A 19,120-nucleotide genomic window follows, 5' to 3' on the forward strand; every position below is an offset into this window, starting at 1 on the left:
AAAGAGCGTGAAACTGGAGAGGTCTGGAAGGGAGGGAGGAATGTTTAAGACAGCCGTCAGGGACAGTGAAAGGATTAACTGCTGACACGGGTAGCCTGGTTCATCAGAGACCATAATTTTGTAAAGCAGTTTCAGTGATATATTTTACGTGCAGTAAAATCCGTCAAGGTTAAGCACTGAGCTCTGACAACTGCATACATTAATGTGACCACCACACCAGGAAACACGGTTCCGTCACCCCAAAGCTTCCCTGTGCCCCTCCAGCCCAGTCCCAGGCACTGCTGCTCTGCTTCCTGTCACTGTAACTGTGCCTTCTCCAGGGCTTCACAGACAGGCCATCCCGCACACTTTCTTTGTTGTGAGGTTCACACACATGGCAAGAGAGGTCCGCTCCTCTCACTGCCATCAGGATCTCACTATATGCTGTCCCCCAGCTCACCAGCCGATGCGTTGTTTGGTTCATTTGAAGCTAGGATGAAAAAAGCTCAGGACACTCAGGTTCATGTCCTTGCATAACAGGATTTCACTTCTCGTGGGTGAATGCCTAGGAGTGGGATGGCTGGGTTAGATGGCAGACGCATGTCTAACTCTGTAAGAAACTTCCAGACTGTTCTCAAAGTGGCCCTTCTGGATCATGTTTCCCACCCGCCACATCCCAGAGCCGCAGGGCTGCAACTTGGTGCCATCAGTGTCCTCCATTTGGCCATCCTGGTGTCTGCAGTGCCTCTTCCTGTGGTTTTAATTGCATTCCCTAACAAGGCACAGCACCTCTGTTTGCTCATGGAACATGCCATAAAATGTCTGTTCATAATTTTTTCCTCTTTTTTCTGTTGGCTTGTGTCTTCTTACGCTTCTTCACATATTCTGGATATGAGCCCTTTATTACAAACGTACTCTGCAGATAGCTCCTCTCACTCTGTGGCTGGCTTTTCATTCTCTCAGCTAAGAAATCTTTGTCTCAAAATCATACAGATTTTCTCTTACATTTTCTTCTATTCTTTTCATTTTCTTATTTAAATTATTTTATTGAGATCAAACTGGTTTATAACATTGTGAAATTTCAGGTGTACACTATTATATATCAGCTTCTGTATAGACTACATTGTGTTCACCACCAATAGCCTAATTTTTATCCGTCACCATACATGTGTGCCCTTTTATCCCTTTCGATGCCCCTTTCCCCTCTGGTAACCACTAATCTGTTCTCCTTATCTATGTGCTTGTTTCTCTTCCACATGAGTGAAATAATATGGTATTTGTCTTTCTGACTTGTTTCACTTAGCATAATACCCTCAAGGTCCATCCATGTTGTTGCAAATGGCATGATTTGGGGGATTTTTTATGGCTGAGTAGTATTCTATTGAATATATACACCATATCTTCTTTACCCATTCATCAGTTGATGGGCACTTGGGTTGCTTCCACATCTTGGCTATTGTGAGTAATGCTGCAGTGAACATAGGGGTGTATATTCATCTTTATGCTTTTGTGTTTTTATGTTCTTTGCATAAATACCTAGAAGTGGAATAGTTCCATCACATGGTATTTCTATTTTTAATTTTTTGAGAAACTTCTATACTGTATTCCACAGTGGCTGTACCAGTTTGCATTCCCACCAGCGGTGTTATGAGGGTTCCCTTTTCTCCACATCCTCTCCAATGCTTATTTCTTGTCTTGTTAATTGTAGCATTTCTGACAGGTGTGAGGTGATATCTCATTGTACTTTTGATTTGCATTTCCCTAATAATTAGTGATTTTAACATCTTTTCATGTTCCTGTTGGCCATCTGTATATCTTCTTTGGAAAAATGTCTGTTCATACCTTAAGCCCATTTATGGATCGGATTGTTCACTTTTTTTGTTGTTGAGTGGTATGAGTTCTTCATATATTTTGGAAATTAACCCCTTGTCAGATATATGATTTACAAATATTTTCTCCCAGCTGGTGGGTTGTCTTTTCATTTTGTTGATGGTTTCCTTTGCCTTGCAGAAGGTTTTAGTCTGATGTAGTCCCATTTATTTATTTTTTCTTTTGTTGCCCTTGCCTGACTGGACATGTGTTTGTAAAGATACTGCCAAGACCAACATCAAAGAGTGTACTGCCTACGTTTTCTTCTAGATTTATGGTTCCAGGTCTTACACTCAAGTCTTTAATCTATATTAAGTTAATTTTTGTGTATGGTGTAAGATACTGGTCTGCTTCACTCTTTTCCATGTGGCTGTCTCGTTTTCCCAACACCATTTATTGAAGAGACTTTCCTTTTTCCATTGTATGTTCTTGGCTCCTTTGTTGACTAGCTGTCCATAGATGTGTGGTTTTATTTCTGGGCTCTCAATTCTGTTCCATTGATCTGTGTGTCTGTTTTTCTGCAAGTACCATACTGTTTGGATTACTACAGCTTTGTAGTATATTTTGAATGCAGGGAAAGTGATACTTCCAACTTTGTTCCTTTTTCTCAGGATTGCTTTGGCTTTTTGGAGGCTTTTGTTGTTCCATAAAAATTTTAGGATTCTTTGTTCTCTCTCCATGAAGAATACCATTGGGATTCCGATTGGGATTGCATTGAATCTGTAAATTGCTTCAGATAATATGGACATTTTAACCATGTTTATTTTTTCCAATCCATGAGTACAGAGTATCTTTCCATTTCTTTACGTTTCCTTTGATTTCTTTCAACAACGTCTTACAGTTTTCATTGTGTAGGTCATTCAACTCCTTGGTTAAATTTATTCCTAGGTATTTTATTCCTTTTGTTGTGATTGTAAATGGGATTGTATTCTTGATTTCTCTTTCCGCAAGTTTGTTGTTAGTGTATAGAAGTGCAATTGATTTTTGTGTATTGATTTTGTACCCTTCAATTTTACTATATTCGCTGATTATTTTTGGTGTATTCTTTAGGGTTTTCTACATATAGAATCATGTCACCTGCAAATACTGCCAGTTTTACTTCTTCCTTTCCAATTTGGATCTTTTCATTTCTATTTCTTGCCTAATTGCTCTGGCCAAAACCTCCAGTACTATGTTGAATAGGACTGGCAAGAGTGGGCACCCATGTCTTGTTTCTGTTCTCAGAGGAATAGCTTTCAGTTTTTCACCACTCAGTATGATGTTGGCTGTAGGATTGTCATATACAGCCTTAAGTATATTGAATTACTTTCCTTCTATACACATTTTATTGATAGTTTTTATCATAAATGGATGTTGGATCTTGTTAAGTGCTTTCTCTGCATCTACTGAGATGATCATGTGATTTTTATTCACTTTGTTAATGTGGTGTATCACATTGATTACTTTGCAGACGTTGAACCATCCCCACATCCCTGGAATAAATCCCACTTGATTGTGGCATATGATTCTTTTAATGTATTGTTGTATTTGATTTGCTCATATTTCATCAAAGATTCCTGCATCTACATTTGTGAGCATTACTGGCCCGTGATTTTCCTTTTTAGTGTTGTCCTTGTCTGGTTCTGCTATCAGGGTAATGTTGGCCTTGTAGAACGGGTTAGGAAGTATCCCATCCTCTTCAATTTTTTGAAGAGTTTGAGAAGGATAGGTATTAAATCTTCTTTGAATGTTTAGCAGAAATCACCAGACAAGCCATCTGGTCCTGGATTTTTGCTTTTGGGGAGGTTTTTTACTACTATTTCAAATCTTTACTTCTCATTGGTCTATTCGGGTTCTCTATTTCTTCTTGATTCAGTTTTAGGAGATTGTATGAGTCTAAGAATTTACCCGTTTCTTCTAGGTTTTCCAATTGGTTGGTATATAGCTTTTCATAGTATTTTCTCTTATAATCCTTTGTATTCCTGTGGTGTCTTTTGTAATTTCTCCTCTTTCATTTCTGATTTTATTTGATTCTTCTCTCTTCTTGGAGAATCTGGCTAAGAGTTTCTCAATTTTGTTTATCTTCTCAAAGAACCAGCTCTTAGTTTCACTGATCCTTTCTATTGTTTTTATAGTCTCTGTTTCATTTATTTCTGCCCTAATTTTTATTATTTCCTTCCTTCTACTGACTTTGGGCTTGCTTTGTTCTTCTTTTTCTAGTTCTTTTAGGTATAATGTAAGATTGAGATTTTTCTTCTTTCTTAAGGTAGGCCTGTGTTGCTATAAACTTCCCTCTTAGCACTGCTTTTACTGCATCCCATAAAGTTTGGTATATTGTGTTTACATTTCTATTTGTCTCCAGGTATTTTTCTATTTCTCCTTTGATTTCTTCATTGATCCACTGGTTGTTCAGTAGCATGTTGTTTAGTCACCACATATTTGTGACTTTCCTAGCTTTTTTCTTGCAGTTGATTTCTAGTTTCATAGCATTGTGGTTAGAAAAGATGTGAAATCAATCTTCTTAAAGTTATTAAGGCTTGCTTTGTTTCCCAACATATGGTCTATCTTTGAGAATGTTCCGTGTGCATTTGAGAAGAATGTGTATCCTGCTGGTTTTGGATGGAATGTTCTGTATACATCTATTAAGTCCATGTGCTCTAGTGTTTCATTTAAGGTTACTGTTTACTTGTTGACTTTTCTGTCTGGATGATCTATCCACTGACTTAAGTGTCGTGTTAAGGTGCGCCTACTATTATTGAGTTGGTGTCAATTTCTCCCTTTACGTCTGTTAAGAGCTGCGTTATATACTTTGGTGCTCCTGTGTTAGGCACATATATATTCATAAGTGTTACGTCTTCTTAGTGGAATGTCCCTTTTATCATTATATGATGCCCATCTTTGTCTCTTGTTATCTTTTTTGTCTTGAAGTCTGCTTTGTCTGATATAAGTTTGGCTACACCCACTTTCTTTTGCTTGCCATTTGCTTGGAGTATCTTCTTCCATCCCTTCACTCTGAGCCTGTGTTTGTCTTTAGAGCTGAGTTGTGTTTCCTGGAGGCAGCATATCATTGGGTCTTGTTTTTTAATCCATCCAGCTACTCTGTCTTTTGATGGTGAATTCAATCCATTTATATTTAGAGCAATTACTGATACATGAGGGCTTAATACTGCCGTTTTGTCTTTTGTTTTCTGGTTGTTCTATAATTCTATTGTTTCTTTTTTCTTGTATTTCTGTCTGTCATTTCAGTTTGGTGGTTTTCTGTGATGTTTTTCTCAGTTTTCTCTTTATTTATGATTTGTGACTCTGCTCTGATTTTTTGTTTTGTGGTTACTATGAGGTTTATATAAAAGATCTCATAGATGAGATGGTCCTTTGTCTGCTGATAGCCTCTTATCTCTGTTAGTCTATGCAGGTTCAGTCCTTTTCCTCTTCCCCTTCTATGTTTTTGTCATCACACACTATCATTTTTTGTGTGGTAAGTTTGTGACCAAATTGAAGTGGTTATAATTATTTTTGATGCTTTCTTTCCCTTTATCTTTTATGTTATAATTGCTTACTAACCTAGTCTGCTATAGAGCTACAATTTTCTGATTCTATTTATATTCTTGCTCAAAGCTTTGCAAACTTTGCCTTTTTGTTTCAGGTAGGAGGGTTCCTTTCAACATTTCTTGTAAGGCAGGTCTAGTGGCAATGAACTCCCTCAGCTTTTGTTTATCTGGGAAAGATTTTATTCCTCCATCATATTTGAAGGATTTCACTGGATAGAGTATTCTTGGCTGACAGTTTTTGTCTTTCACTATTTTGAATAGATCATTCCACTCTCTCCTAGCCTGTAGGGTTTCTGCTGAGAGAGCTGCTGAAAGCCTAACAGGGGTTCCTTTGCAGGTTATTTTTTTCTCTCTTGCTGCCCTTAATATTTTTCTTTGTCACTGACTTTTGAGTTTCAACATTATATGCCTTGGAGAAGGTCTTTTTGCATTGATGTAATTAGGAGTTCTATTACCTTCATGTACTTGCGTGTCCAATTCCTTCCCAGGTTTGGGAAGTTCTCAGCTATTATTTCTTTAAATAAGCTCTCTGCTCCTTTCTCTCATCTCATCCAGGGATACTTATTATCCTTATGTTAATTTTCCTAATTGAGTCAGATATTTCTCAAAAGAATTTCTTCATTTTTTTAAAATCTTAGTTCTCTCTCCTCCACCTGAATCATTTCTAGGTTTCTATCTTTGAGCTCACTAATTCTTTCCTCCATATCATCTACTCTATTTTTAATGCTTTCTATATTATTTTTCATCTCATTGTGTTCTTCATCTTCAGAATGTCTGGGGTTTTTTTAGAGGTTCAATCTCTTTGATGAAGTACTCCTTCTGTTAATTTTATTCCCACCCTCACTAACCAGTCTTTCCCAGTTTTCTCATTCAGCTTCTTTTTTTCTTGGTGAGGAAGATTGTCCCTGTGCTAACAGCCATTACCAGTCTTCCCCTATTTTGTATATGGGACTCCACCACAGCATGGCTTGATGAGTGATGTGTAGGTCCATGCCCAGGATCCAAACCCACGAACCCCAGGCCACTAAAGTGGAGCGCGTGAACTTAACCACTACACCACCAGGCTGGCCCCTCATTGAGTTTCTTCATGACAGCTATTTTGAACTCTCTGTCAGTTAGATTATAGTCTTCTGTGACTTCAAGTTTGGTTTCTGGAGAGCTGTTATTTTCTTTCTGTTCTGCTGTGTTACTGTAGTTCTTCATGGTGTCTGATGAAAAGATCCTCTGCTGGCACATTTGGGGTAGTAACCACCTTGCTTATTTGGGTATGGCTTTGGTTACTTTGGTTCTGAGCTGCTTCTGGTTGTATCTGAGAGCCTGCACTTTCCACTCTCCAGCCTCTGCCAGAGGCATCACCAGTGTCCTCCTTGTGCCGCTTGTGCCTCTGAGGTTGCCAGTGCCTTGCTGCTTACAATGTTGCTGCAGTCTCAGGCATCGGCAACAGGGTCGCCAGACTGCGAGCACTTCTGCTGCTCCCCAGGTCACCTGGGTCACATGCTCCCCTACAGGCTCTCCATGGGCTTGGATGCTGCCACCCCATGCACCCCATGCACTGCTGCTCCCCAGGTTGTCTCAGGGTGCTGGCTGCACTGCTGCCAGCTGTGCCAGATTCACAGGTGTTGCTATCACTGCTGGGGTCTAGTGACCCAGAGACTTGTTTGCAGCCCCCACTGGTGGTGTAGCTGGTGTCAGGGGTGCCGCCACTTGGGGCTGGGTCACTGGTTCTGAAGGCTCTGGTCACAAGTTCCACCTGCCACTGCTGGTGGGGAGCAGGGCCTAAGCAGGTTGTTGTTATTGGTTACTATACAGCCTCTGTCTCTGACACTAGCCAGTGTGTTTTGAAAACTCAGGCAAGTGTGCCCCACCACAGCCAGGAAAATCTGGGTTTTGTATACCATCCCTGCTGTTGGAAAGACCTGGACACTGCCAAGGGAGAGAAAGCGGGTGCATGTGATGGATCCCCTGGGAGACAGGCAGGGAGAAAGCCACACCTGTTTTTTCTGCCCCTGCTGCGTCTGCTCGCAGTCACACGAGCCTCAGCACCACTGTTTCCACTTTGCTCACAGTCGCATGAGCCATGGCACCCACTGTTTCTGCTCCACTTGCAGTCACGTGAGCCACGGTGCCTGCTGTTTCTGCTCCCACAGCTACTGCTCACAGGAGCGCACATCAGCATGAGGCTTCACACTCTGGATCACTGCTGCTGGGACAGTAAGAGGGGCTGCTCCCTTAGTTCCACTGCCTCCCAGGGTTCAGTCTACCCACCTTCAGATGTACAGATGCATGGATCTCTCACGTATTCCGTGTGTTGTGTAGTAATCTTCTGTTGACCAATGGATGTCCAATTGGTTGCAATTTAGAGGAGAGACACCAAGGGAATAACTCACTCTGCCATGATGCCGACGTCACCCCGTTCTTTCTAATTCTGCATGCGGATATCCAGCTATTGTAAAAACTGTCCTTTCCCTCTACTTACCTTGGGCTTCTGATGAGAAGAGCTGACCATACATGTGTAAGTCTACTTCTGGACTCTAATTCTGTTCCACTGACCTATATGACTACCTTTACGTCAGGGCCACACTGAGTTGATTACTAGAGTTTAAAATGAGTTTTGAAATCAGGTAATATGAAGTCCTCCAACTTTGTTCTTACTTTTCAAACTTTCTGTTGCTATTCTGGGTCCTTCGCAGTGCCACATGGACATCAAAATCAGTTTTTCAATTTCTACCCAAAAATAAAGCTTGCTGGGGAGCCAGCCCTGTGGCCTAGTAGTTAAGTTCACATGCTCTGCTTTGATGGCCCACAGTTTTGCCAGTTCGGATCCTGGGTGCGGACATGGCACCGCTCATCAAGCCATGCTGAGGCAGCTCCCACATAGAGGAACCAGAAGAACCTACAACTAGGATACACAACTATGTGCTGGGAGGCTTTTGGGAGAAGCAAAAAAAAAAAAGACTGGCAACAAATGTTAGCTCAGGTGCCAATCTTAAAAAAAAAAAAAAAAAAAGCTTGCTGTGATTTCAGCTGGGACATAGTAAATCTACATAACAACAGTGTTTTGATCTATGAACATATATATCTCTCCATGTATGTAGGTCCTTCTTTAACTCAGACCACAGATTTGCAGTGGCATCCACCTGTTCAGCTGTGTGGTTCTCTAAGATGTCCTCTGGATGGCACCTATTAGAGTGGAGGATTTGCTGAGCAGGTGAGATGGAAGAAGGTGCAAGAGACAGGTGATGCTGATCTAACCAGTTCAACATGACCTCCCTGGGGGCAGGCTTGCTAGAGAAGGGAGACACTGTGAGAAAATGGGCAGAGGGCACCATGGAGGGCCAAAGAGCAGTGTCAGCTTGTGAGAACACTGAGGGTAGAAAGCAGCAGTGACGGACGGAGAAAGAATGTTGAAGTTCAGGCAGGAAATGGAGCTCTTCCGGGAGAAGAAAGGCCAGTCTCTGACTCTGGGCCTAGACGGGCCAGCACAGTAGAGCTCAGGCCACACCGTTACAGGAAACAAGCTGCCTATGGGCCATCTCCAGCACACTGGGCTCGCTGACGATTCTGGAAGGCAATGTGGAAGACTGATAAGATCCCCAAGACTTTAATAAATGACAAAAAGTGACTGAGGGAGTGACTAGGAGCAGTAAAAGGTGGTAAGTTTAGATGGCCTGAGTCTCAGAAGAGTTATCAAAGGACTCCATCAAGAAAGTAAACAGACAGGGGCCAGCCCCATGGCTGAATGGCTAGGTTCTCACGCTCCGCTTTGGCGGCCCAGGGTTTCACCAGTTCAGATCCTGGGTGCAGACCTAGCACCACTCATTAAGCCATGCTGAGGGGCATCCCACATAACAGAACTAGAAGGACCTGCAACTAGAATATACAACTATGTACCGGGGGCCTTTGGGGAGAAGAAGGAAAAAAAAAGACTGGCAACAAATGTTAGCTCAGGGCCAATCTCCCTCATAAAAAAAATAAAAGTGCTGACGAGGATGTAGGGAAATCAGAGCATTTAAACAGTGCTGGTGGCAGTGTAAATGATGTAGCTGCTGTGGAAAACAGGAGGGTACAAGCTTCCTCAAAAAGCCAGCCCAGAGTTACCATATGACCAGCAATTCCAGTCCCAGGTATAGACCCAAGAGAAATGAAAGCACGTGTTCACACAGAGACTTGCACACGAATGTTCATAGCAGCCAAAAGGTGGAAACAAAGAAAATGTCCACCAGCTGCAGAATGGATTACCTGTAGTAGGCATATCCACATAAGGGAACAGCATTTAGCCATAAAAGGGGAGAAGTGCTTGTTCTCACAACATGGATGAACACTGACAACATTATGCTCAGCAAGAGAAGCCAGACACAAGAGATCCCATTATTCTACTTCTATGAAACGCCTAGAACAGGCAAATGCAGAGAGACAGTACATTAGTGGTTGCCAGGCAGCATGGGAGGGGGAGAAGTGGGGAGTGACTGCCAATAGGTACAGGGTTTCTTTCTGGGGTGATGAAAATATTCTAAAATTAGACAGTGATGATGGTTGCACAACTCTATGAAAGCTAAAAACACCACTGATTTGTATACTTTAAAGGGGTAAATTTTATGATATGTGAATTCCATCTCAATAAAGGTGTTAGAAAAAGAAAAAAAAAAACTTTCTAACCAAAAATGGCAGTTTTGGAAGTAACTGGCTGGCAAGTTCAAACTTTGTTACACACCTTCTGGTCCCAGACTTGGCTGGTCTCAAGAAAGGTGCTGTCTCTGGTTGAACTAAGTCAGAGTGCTTGGTGTGCAGAGACTGCTGGCGAGGCTCAGGGTGTGGGTGTGTGTGTGGGTGTGTGGGGGGGTGTGGAGGGGTGTTTGGAGGTGTTGTGTATGGGTGGGTGGGTGTGAGTGGGGGTATGTATGTGGATGTGTGTGGGTGGGTGGGGGTATGTGTGAGGGGGTGGGGGTGTGTGTGGGGGGTGGGAGGGTGGGGGGAGTGGGGGGGGCAGGGGGTAGGGGGTGCAGGTGGGTATGTGTGTGTAGAGGTGTGTGTGTGTGTGTGTGCAGGCCCAGGGTTGGAGAGCCGCCGTGAGAGCCACATTTCCAACAGAAGCGATCTCTTCCCATCAGAGTGACACACAAGGTCTGGTTACACAGTGCCAGGGCTCTGGACCCACAGGGGAGGAAAGAAGCTTGAAAGTGTCTGCATGGTATTTTTAAGACTGAGAATATGCCTCTTATTTAACATGAAACTAGAAGATTCCAGGTCATGAGAAGAAACACAGAGAGCAAAGTACCCCTTGTGAGCTTCTCTTTGTTTCCTTGGCCTCACTCCCCGTCCCCAGGCATCAGACGCTGGGTACCACAAACACCGTATCTTTCACATCAGCTCTCCTCCTGGCCGGCTGTGCTCACCCAGGAAGAATTCTGCTGGTAGACCCCATACCTTCGGGAGCAGCCAAGCTGGAAACAATCCTGCAATAACTACGGAGCACAAACTCCTCCCTGGACTGTGCCCCTCTTCACAGCAACATGACTTGGGACCCACTCAAAACCTGTAAAATAGACAGCTATTCTTGAGTGTCAACGATTCCAGCAGATTCCTCACAACTTCAGGCTTTCCACCCTCATATTAAAACCAACCAGGAACAGGGAAGGAAGCTCTGATGGGAAGAAATAAACAAGCAAAAATCTTCTGAGTTTAGTCTTGTATTTTCCATTTAAGGATTCCATACATAAATTTTAAATGAGCAAAGAATAAAGCTTCTTACTAAAAGCAGATTCTAGGACCTAATAGCTTAGAGCCCAGTATGTGAGCCCGAAGTTCCACATGGACCATTAAGTACGCAGAGCTCATGTGCATGATGATGACATTGTAATAATGACAATATCAGTAGAACAAATTTTTTTTTTTTAATTCTGGAAGATCAAATATCAATCTGTTAAAAGTGGTTATCTTCCAGAACTGGGATTATAAGCAGCTCTCACTTCCACACCGCATAATGGTTGAACTTTTTCAACCTTCCAGGCCCCTAACATTATATTCTCTAGAGCCCAAAAAGTTCTCAGATTTTAGGAAGTGCTTCTTAGCTCCTAGGAAACTACAGGATGACTTCTTGGGAGGGGAATGTATTGAGTTAACTTCATTTAACACTAATATGCAAAAAGGAATGCCTTCTTCAGGAGGTCCACAGTGTCACACTACCACCTCCTGCAATGCCTTACAAGGTAGAACTCAGAATAAAGGAAGCCCATTTCTATCTGGGTACAATTCATACCCAACTCACTTTCAAAAAGGATTTCAGAAAGGATCTCATCACCAAGCTCACTCCAAGAGGGTTGCACAGTATGTCAGATACATCATAAAACCTCAAAGTGCCTGAAATTATGCTGCTCTTCTCCGTGAAGCTGGTTCCAAGTACAACGTGAAACCCAGGCAGGGGCCAGGCACAGTAGCTGTGAGGGCTGTGGGCTGCCTGGACACGGGGCAGCAGTTGCAGCCACAGCCCATGACCCCTCGTCAGGGAAGCCCAGAGGGAAGGGACACTGAGAGTCCAAGCTTCACCCTCAGGCCTGCTGCAAGCCTGCCGTGCACCCCGACCCTGCAGTGTGCCCCAACCCGGGGGGTGCTACAGGTGTCTGAGACAGCAGAGAGCTCCTCTGTGCCTGGGGACCCAACATGCTACTCTCTCGGAACCAGGGTCCCTCCTCCCTGGGTCGACTGCTGCTGCACTAGTCCTTAGACACTTGTAAAAAGGATACTCAGTGACTTCAGTGGCAGACAACAAAACACAAAAAATACAAAGTTAGAGATAACCATGGGTAATGTTCTAGGTAAATGTAAAGCCAAGTATTCCTGCTGTGACCTGACTGATTGCCCTGGGATAGAGCTGCCTCCGGGAAAGAATGCTGGGAAAGGAAGGTGACTGAAGACAGTAAACCGCAGGGAGGGTTAAAAAGGACGTTCAGACCCTCAAGGGAGCAGTGAGGGGAGCTCTGAGACGAGGCAGAGCCGCAGGGGAGCTCTGAGGGAAGCATTCTAGGACCCCGCAGAAGGACAGGGGTTCAGGCAGCACCAGCACCTACAGGACTAGGCTGGGCTGGGGGCAGTGAGTCCGAGGGAAGGTCTCCTCTGCCTGCTCCCCACAGTTGGGGTGTGGTGTGGAGAGAGCAAAATAGAGACTGAAGAACTCCACAGGAGAACAACGCTCGTAGGATCCATGGTAGAAGAAAGGGTGGCATACATCTCTCAAGGCAGCTTGTCTAACAGAAAGGAGGTGGCAGAAGGGACTCTGTGGCAGGAAATACTTGGGGGTCATGAACAACTGACGGGGATAAAAACTTGAAATGCAAGAAATTGAGTACATACTCAGAAGTTTAGAAACACAAAAACCATTAAAGTGAATACAACACATGAAACTAATGATTCAACTTAAAAAATTTTTTTAATTAAAACAACTAAATGGTTACCCAAAATAAAAAATTCCACAACTAACTAGGATTCAAATCATAGAACAATAAGAAACTCAAAAGCACATTGAAAAAAGGAAAAAAGGGCCCTCCTTCAGCATGAGCTTATGCCCAGGAGGTGAGCCCACAGGGCTGGCGGCACCACACCCTGCAGGGCCCCCACCCCTACATTTTACCTTAATGAAGTGGCTTCCCAATGTCCTGAACACAAATCAAATACTCTTACGTTCAAACCTCAGCATTTGCTGCCACTTCACTAGGAGCTCCTACCATGGAAACAGAAGGACTGAATCGCTTGCAAGCTGACTGGCTGCCCTCGCTCCTCTCTCTACCGCCCTCCTGTGACTTTAGGTTCTCACTCCATCCAGCACCACACTCCTGTGAGCAGGGTTCCTGATTAATAACGCAGCACAAAACAGAACTCCGTCCCCTTCGAGCCCCCTCTGAGGCTATCATCTATGACCTCACGGTCCCACCTGTCCTCCCTGACCACCCCGGCTTCTTCCTGTGCCCCTTACCCACAGAGCCCACCCCAGACACATTCTTCTCTCAGGACAGCCAGCGCTGTGGACAGCAAGGCCGAAATGCTGAGAGGGCTGTATTATGTGTTAAGGGGTGCTTTGGATTGATGAGATAATGAGTTCGTATAACACCAACCCTCTGTGAACAATAATCTAGGAGATTTGACTTTGGGGAAATGCTATAAAAACAGTAGCATAAAAAGAATGGGCCAAGGAAGACTTGAACTTGAAGATACAAAATCAGATATCCTTAAAAGCTGTGTACGCAACATACTGCATTAAAGAAGAATAAAAATCATGAGAGTTTCTTAAGCAACTAAGCAAATTTTCAAAAGATATAGTTACACAACTGGAAAAAAGAAGAGACTCAAAAAGCAGATGGGATACAGACAATTCTATATAGCAGTAATGTTCTCGGAAAAAATCATCACATCCAATTTCCCACTATTTATGTTAAGATTATTGAAATGATGCTGCACACAGAAAATGTGTATGAAAGGTCAAAACATAAAAGTGACCAACAAATGCAGCTTTTGAACTCAAAGCCAGACATGCCTGCACTTCAGAATGTGACTTTAAAAGTCCTATAATGCATCAAGCTACTGAAAAATTATTTTGGATTGCTTCTCCATTACGCCATAAAAACACCCAGCTAATTTTTAAAATACACATGTTGATAATGCATAAAACTTGACTGCATCCTGATTTTTAAGAAAAACAATAAACAACACTAAAAATGACTTAGGGAACAATGGGAAAAATTTGAATATGGACTTAATATTAAATGACATCAGGAACTACTGCTAATTTAGTTGATATGATGGTAACATGAGTAAGAGATTATCCTTATTTTTAGGTGGTGGTGATAAAAATTAAAGTTTTCGTAGTTGAAGTGTTATGACATTTGGAACATACTTCCAAATAGATCCATTAAAAAACAAACACACAGCTATAAATATACTTTATAGCAAAATGTTAACAACTGTTGAACTCAGATGGTGGATATATGGATAGACATTTTCTATTTCACGTTTCTAACATTCCTCTTAACCAAAAACTAGGAAAAACACATGATAAGGACATTCGTGACCTGTCACTAGATTGAGTTGGTTTTCCAATGACTCTTCAAACAGCTCCTCACGTCCCTTACACATGAAGCAAGCCAGCTCCAAGCGGACGTATGCACCTGGTCTGGGTCCTGGGACCCCCGCACCCCTGCTATTCAAAACTCTACCCACCTTGTAAGAAACAAGGCTTTGTTTTGTCCTGACATAAAAAGCAAACTGCTTAACAAACCTAACGAGCACCATTCTTTCAGGCCCACCTGATTTCAGACTGTACTTCTCCCATCTGCACTTCAGGAGGGTATCTATCCCCAGGAGCTTAGCATCAAGACTGCAAACTGCAGCACTTCACAAACGCAAACACACAGGAAGGACGCTCTGGCCAACAGCAGATGGGAAGCTTTTCTCCTTCAAGGACCAAAAAGCAAAAGAAAACAAGCAATTTCCAACAAGAGGAGAAAAACTGACTTTCAAACAGAAGTTGAAAACCCCACATCAAGAACTCTTAAAATGAAAAGGGAAACACTATAACATGTCAGCAAGGGAAGGACTGGAGGGCAGCAGGGAGCAGGAGGAAAGAGGCGGGAAGGCATTCCGCTCAGCTGTTCAGGAATCACCAAAGCTCGCTCTAAGGCAACACATGAAAACTCCAACTAAGACTGTTTTTGGGAGGGGAATTCCGACAGAACTCAGAATTTTAAAGGAAAAATGCCTTCGGAAACCATTCCACACAACCCCCTTTCACCACGAGGAACTGAGGCCCCGACTGCCCAGTCCCCACCTAACGACCGGTGACTGTGGTCCCAATGCCAACAGCAGAGAATGCAGAGCCCATCCACCCAGCAACAGGATTCGAAAGACCCCGGGAAGCCACCCACAAGCACAAGTCCAAGCCTCCAGGTGGCTCACACCAAGCCAGTGTCACGCCCACATCAAAACGTAGAACTCCCCTCTAGAAAACCCAAGTTAAGCTACTTTCACAAACAGGAAGGGGGAAGATAAGAAAGTAAATATTAAGTGTTAATACGACAGTACAAATGGACCATTTCTTTAATGAAATTGAGTCTCCTCTGTCATTCAAAAAGCATTAAAGCCTGAACTAGACTTTTATAATTTTAGACGATTAGTAAGAAAGTTATGAAAATTATCAAACTACACTAAAATGTTGACCTAAGCAACAGATGACTCTATTACCAGTCAAAAAAATTAGTATTTGTAAGTAATAAAATTAATATATAAAAACTTTAGCTAGGGGCTGGCCCGGTGGCGCAGCAGTTAAGTTCATGCACTGCACTTCAGCAGCCTGGGGTTCGCCGGTTTGGATCCCAGGCGTGGACCCAGATACCACTGCTCAGGCCATGCTGTGGCAGGCGTCCCACATATAAAGTAGAGCAAGATGGGCATAGATGTTAGCTCAGGGCCAGTCTTCCTCAAAAAAATAAACAAACATATAAGTAAATTAAAAAAAGAGTCAGGCTCATTTAAGTCAAGACTAAATTAAAAAAAAAAAAAACTTTAGCTAAAAGATTTCCCCCTTTCTAGGTACAGCACATGAAGAATTCCTCTAAAGGAATTTTTAAGGACATCTATAAGTTTCCCTAAAATATAGGTGCTGGGAACAAGGTAGGTTGTTTTTTAAACAATGCAGATCCTGAAGTTAGGGGAAAGCATGATATTGCTAATTTTGAGGCATATTTCCTTCTACAATAAAGGAATATTATTCACATCATTAAAGCAATAAGCAAAATCAACAGGTGATGACGACAAATGTTGCAAATGCAATGAACTTGTACCTTAAGTGAGGCTAGTGGATGTTCTGGACCAAGTAAACTCCAATGAAAGGAAGCCAGATCTTCATCAGGTAGAATGTGATTTCCTGGAACACAAACATGGACACCATGAAAGCCATCATCATGAGTGACACCAGGGAGAGTGAACATCACTGCACGCATGTTCTGTACCTTACCTTTGTCTGCTTGTCTCAGACTCTGCAACATAACTTCTTCAACCATCTCATGTGATACACCACATAAAACTTCCACACAGAAATTGAGACTATTTCTTCATCTTTTAATACAAAGAAACATGCAACAGGCTGACTTCTTGCAGCCGCCTCAAGTAGAGGATGAATGTCCAGCGTAGTTCCAACAGCATTCAAACTGAGCAAACCACATAAAAACCTAAGCAACTCCCCAGCAAAGTACTGAGGTCAGTGTGATAATACTGGGATGCCAAATACCGACTCTGATACAAGTCCCACTTGTTCACGAGACGAGCATGGTTCACACTGCATTCTGTGAACGAGGTTCGACAGCAAAGACGGAACCTGCGCAGTCATAAAATCTCCCTAAGCCAGGTTAAGTGACACTGACTGCTGCTTGTGACATGGATCAACACCCTCCTCCTGTAATTTCCACCGCCACCCACAAATAGATGTGACAAAGCACAGACTGCAACACCACCAAGGAGTGCCATTCAGCTGTGTGCCGCCAGCAGGGCTGTGTCACAACAAGAACTGTATTCTGCTGAGAATCTACATTTTGGGGGACACTCTCCATTCACTGAAGTGCCTGGATGCCTGATACACTAACATCGTTAGTATATTAGTTATCTCGATGCAATATAAAAGCAGTAATTTCCTAAATTAATCTGTGATTTTTATATCACAATTTAATTACCTCCACATCAAGAGAGCATTCATTCATTAGCTGCTAACAGAAAGCAGAACGATGTGAGATCATCTGCAACACTGCTAACCATAATATTCTAAACACACAAGCACTGAACAGCCGTGATGTCCAGAGGAGCAGAGCTGAGTCCTCCGAGCCCAGGTACCGAGCTCTGCACTGCTCTCCTCTGCTCACGGTTGCACAGAACTTTACTGTCAGGAAGTAGGAAATATGGGGACTTTTTTTGAAGCTTCTGTCTCAAAAAATATTAAGCCAATTCCACCATCAGTAATAGTCTGTTAAAATTTGGGTCAAATGCTTAAATGAATATTCCATCCAACGTTTCTACAACAAAACAACTGAGAAAGCTATATTCTATTATGAAATGGACAAGAAAAACAATCTTTCTCATTTGAAGATACTGAAACTTTTACACAAAATCTAAAATAAAAATGCTCACCCAATTAAGAGTTTATCTGCAACTCGTCTAAATTTTTTGAAGAAATTCCAAACCCTAAATTAATTCATTACTCAATTATTCAAAATGTTACTACTGTTTTTCATTTATTTTAAATTTTACAAAACAATTGGGCTAGAAGAGTACGCACTGGCATTATCTGCCAAGAAATGTATTCAATGTCTCTTAAATAAGATAAACAAATATCCTTCCACATGTCAAATTAGCAAAGACATTCATATTCTAAAAGCATACAATCTTCCTATTCATCTAAAGTCAATTAACATGTCCAAATCATTCTGCATGACATTTAAGTAATTATGAAACTTTTCAGAACGTGCCCATCCCCATAATCACTTTTAATGTCAGAGAAAATATCCTTTTTTATTTTAATTTTGAAAATATGAAAGTATATTTAGAAAATTAGTTTTAATTCTCCAAATCCTCTCACAAGAGTTCCCGAAAAAAACGGACAGAAAACAGCCAACACTGACTTAAAGACACATACTTGAGATTAGATCCAAACAAACAAGACAACCTGTGAAATTGGAATTCTGTCAACTGATTCTTATACAATTTTAAATGCCATCACCAAATAATACATGGAAAATTGTGGCTCCCTCACTATAATTTCTAATTGTGTAAAACTTTTTTGGAATGTTTATAAAAATCTGATAACTAGAAATTTCTAAAAATTACCCACAATATAATTCCCCTCTTAAACACGACTGGATGGGATGCTAACCTCGCCAGAAAACAAACTGTGAGAGTACCATAAGGCCTCACTTAGCTGGAGAACACAGAGCTTTCAAAAAGGGCCTGCGTCCCAAACAGCCCAACTCCGTCCGTGCAGGGCCTGGGTTCTAATCATGAGAGGGCCTCACTCAGAACACGTTTACCCATATTGTAGACACAGTTCTTACAAACTCCCAGCAAAATAGAGCTGGCTACTAAAGCAGCTTGAGAGACAGGAGCACAAGACAAGCACAAGACAGGGGAGCGGAGAGGAGAGATAAGAAAGGAAACAAAAATGAAACACAGACATAAAGTGACAGGTGAATATATCACCTACTGGAAAGTCATTTTTAAGTGAAAGAATTTAATATATAAACCTTAGTTAAAACAAGCTTTCGTCACTTCTGAGTATTTGGCATTAGGAATTCTTCCAAGACTGTTTTTAGATTTTTTTTCTTTTCTGAGGCAGATTAGCCCTGAGCTAACTGCTGCCGATCCTCCTCTTTTTGCTGAGGAAGACTAGCCCTGAGCTAACATCCGTGCCCATCTTCTTCTACTTTATATGTGGGACGCCTACCACAGCATGGCTTGACAAATGGTGCCATGTCTGCACCCGGGATCCGAACCGGCAAACCCTGGGCCAGCGAGAAGTGGAAGGTGCAAACTTAACCGCTGCACCACCAGGCCGGCCCAACAGACATTTATATCTTTACTTAAAATGTAGGCACTGGAAACAAGGAAAATAGTTTATTTTTGTTGTTTTTCTTTTAAAGTAGTGTGTATCGCAAAAGTGAGGGGAAGACGTAGGGGCTGGCCCCGTGGCCGAGTGGTTAAGTTCGCGCGCTCCGCTG

The 19,120-nt window shown here is 42.4% G+C and overlaps 1 protein-coding gene across 9 annotated transcripts in view; it reads right to left on the minus strand.

Annotated features, from left to right (window-relative positions):
- Window positions 1–19,120, minus strand: part of FAM120A (family with sequence similarity 120 member A) — a 108,783-nt gene that overhangs the window by 71,069 nt on the left and 18,594 nt on the right. For all 9 annotated transcript variants that reach the window (XR_011431144.1, XM_070248144.1, XM_023627593.2 and 6 more), the window contains exon 3: window positions 16,202–16,284. Coding sequence is in view for 8 of the 9 variants with exons in the window: in XM_070248144.1 (XP_070104245.1) it covers window positions 16,202–16,284 (83 nt within the window). In the remaining variant the exon portion in view is untranslated. The remainder of the gene's footprint in view (window positions 1–16,201; window positions 16,285–19,120) is intronic.

The sequence above is a fragment of the Equus caballus genome, chromosome 23, assembly GCF_041296265.1.
Source record: "Equus caballus isolate H_3958 breed thoroughbred chromosome 23, TB-T2T, whole genome shotgun sequence".
Taxonomy (NCBI): domain Eukaryota; kingdom Metazoa; phylum Chordata; class Mammalia; order Perissodactyla; family Equidae; genus Equus; species Equus caballus.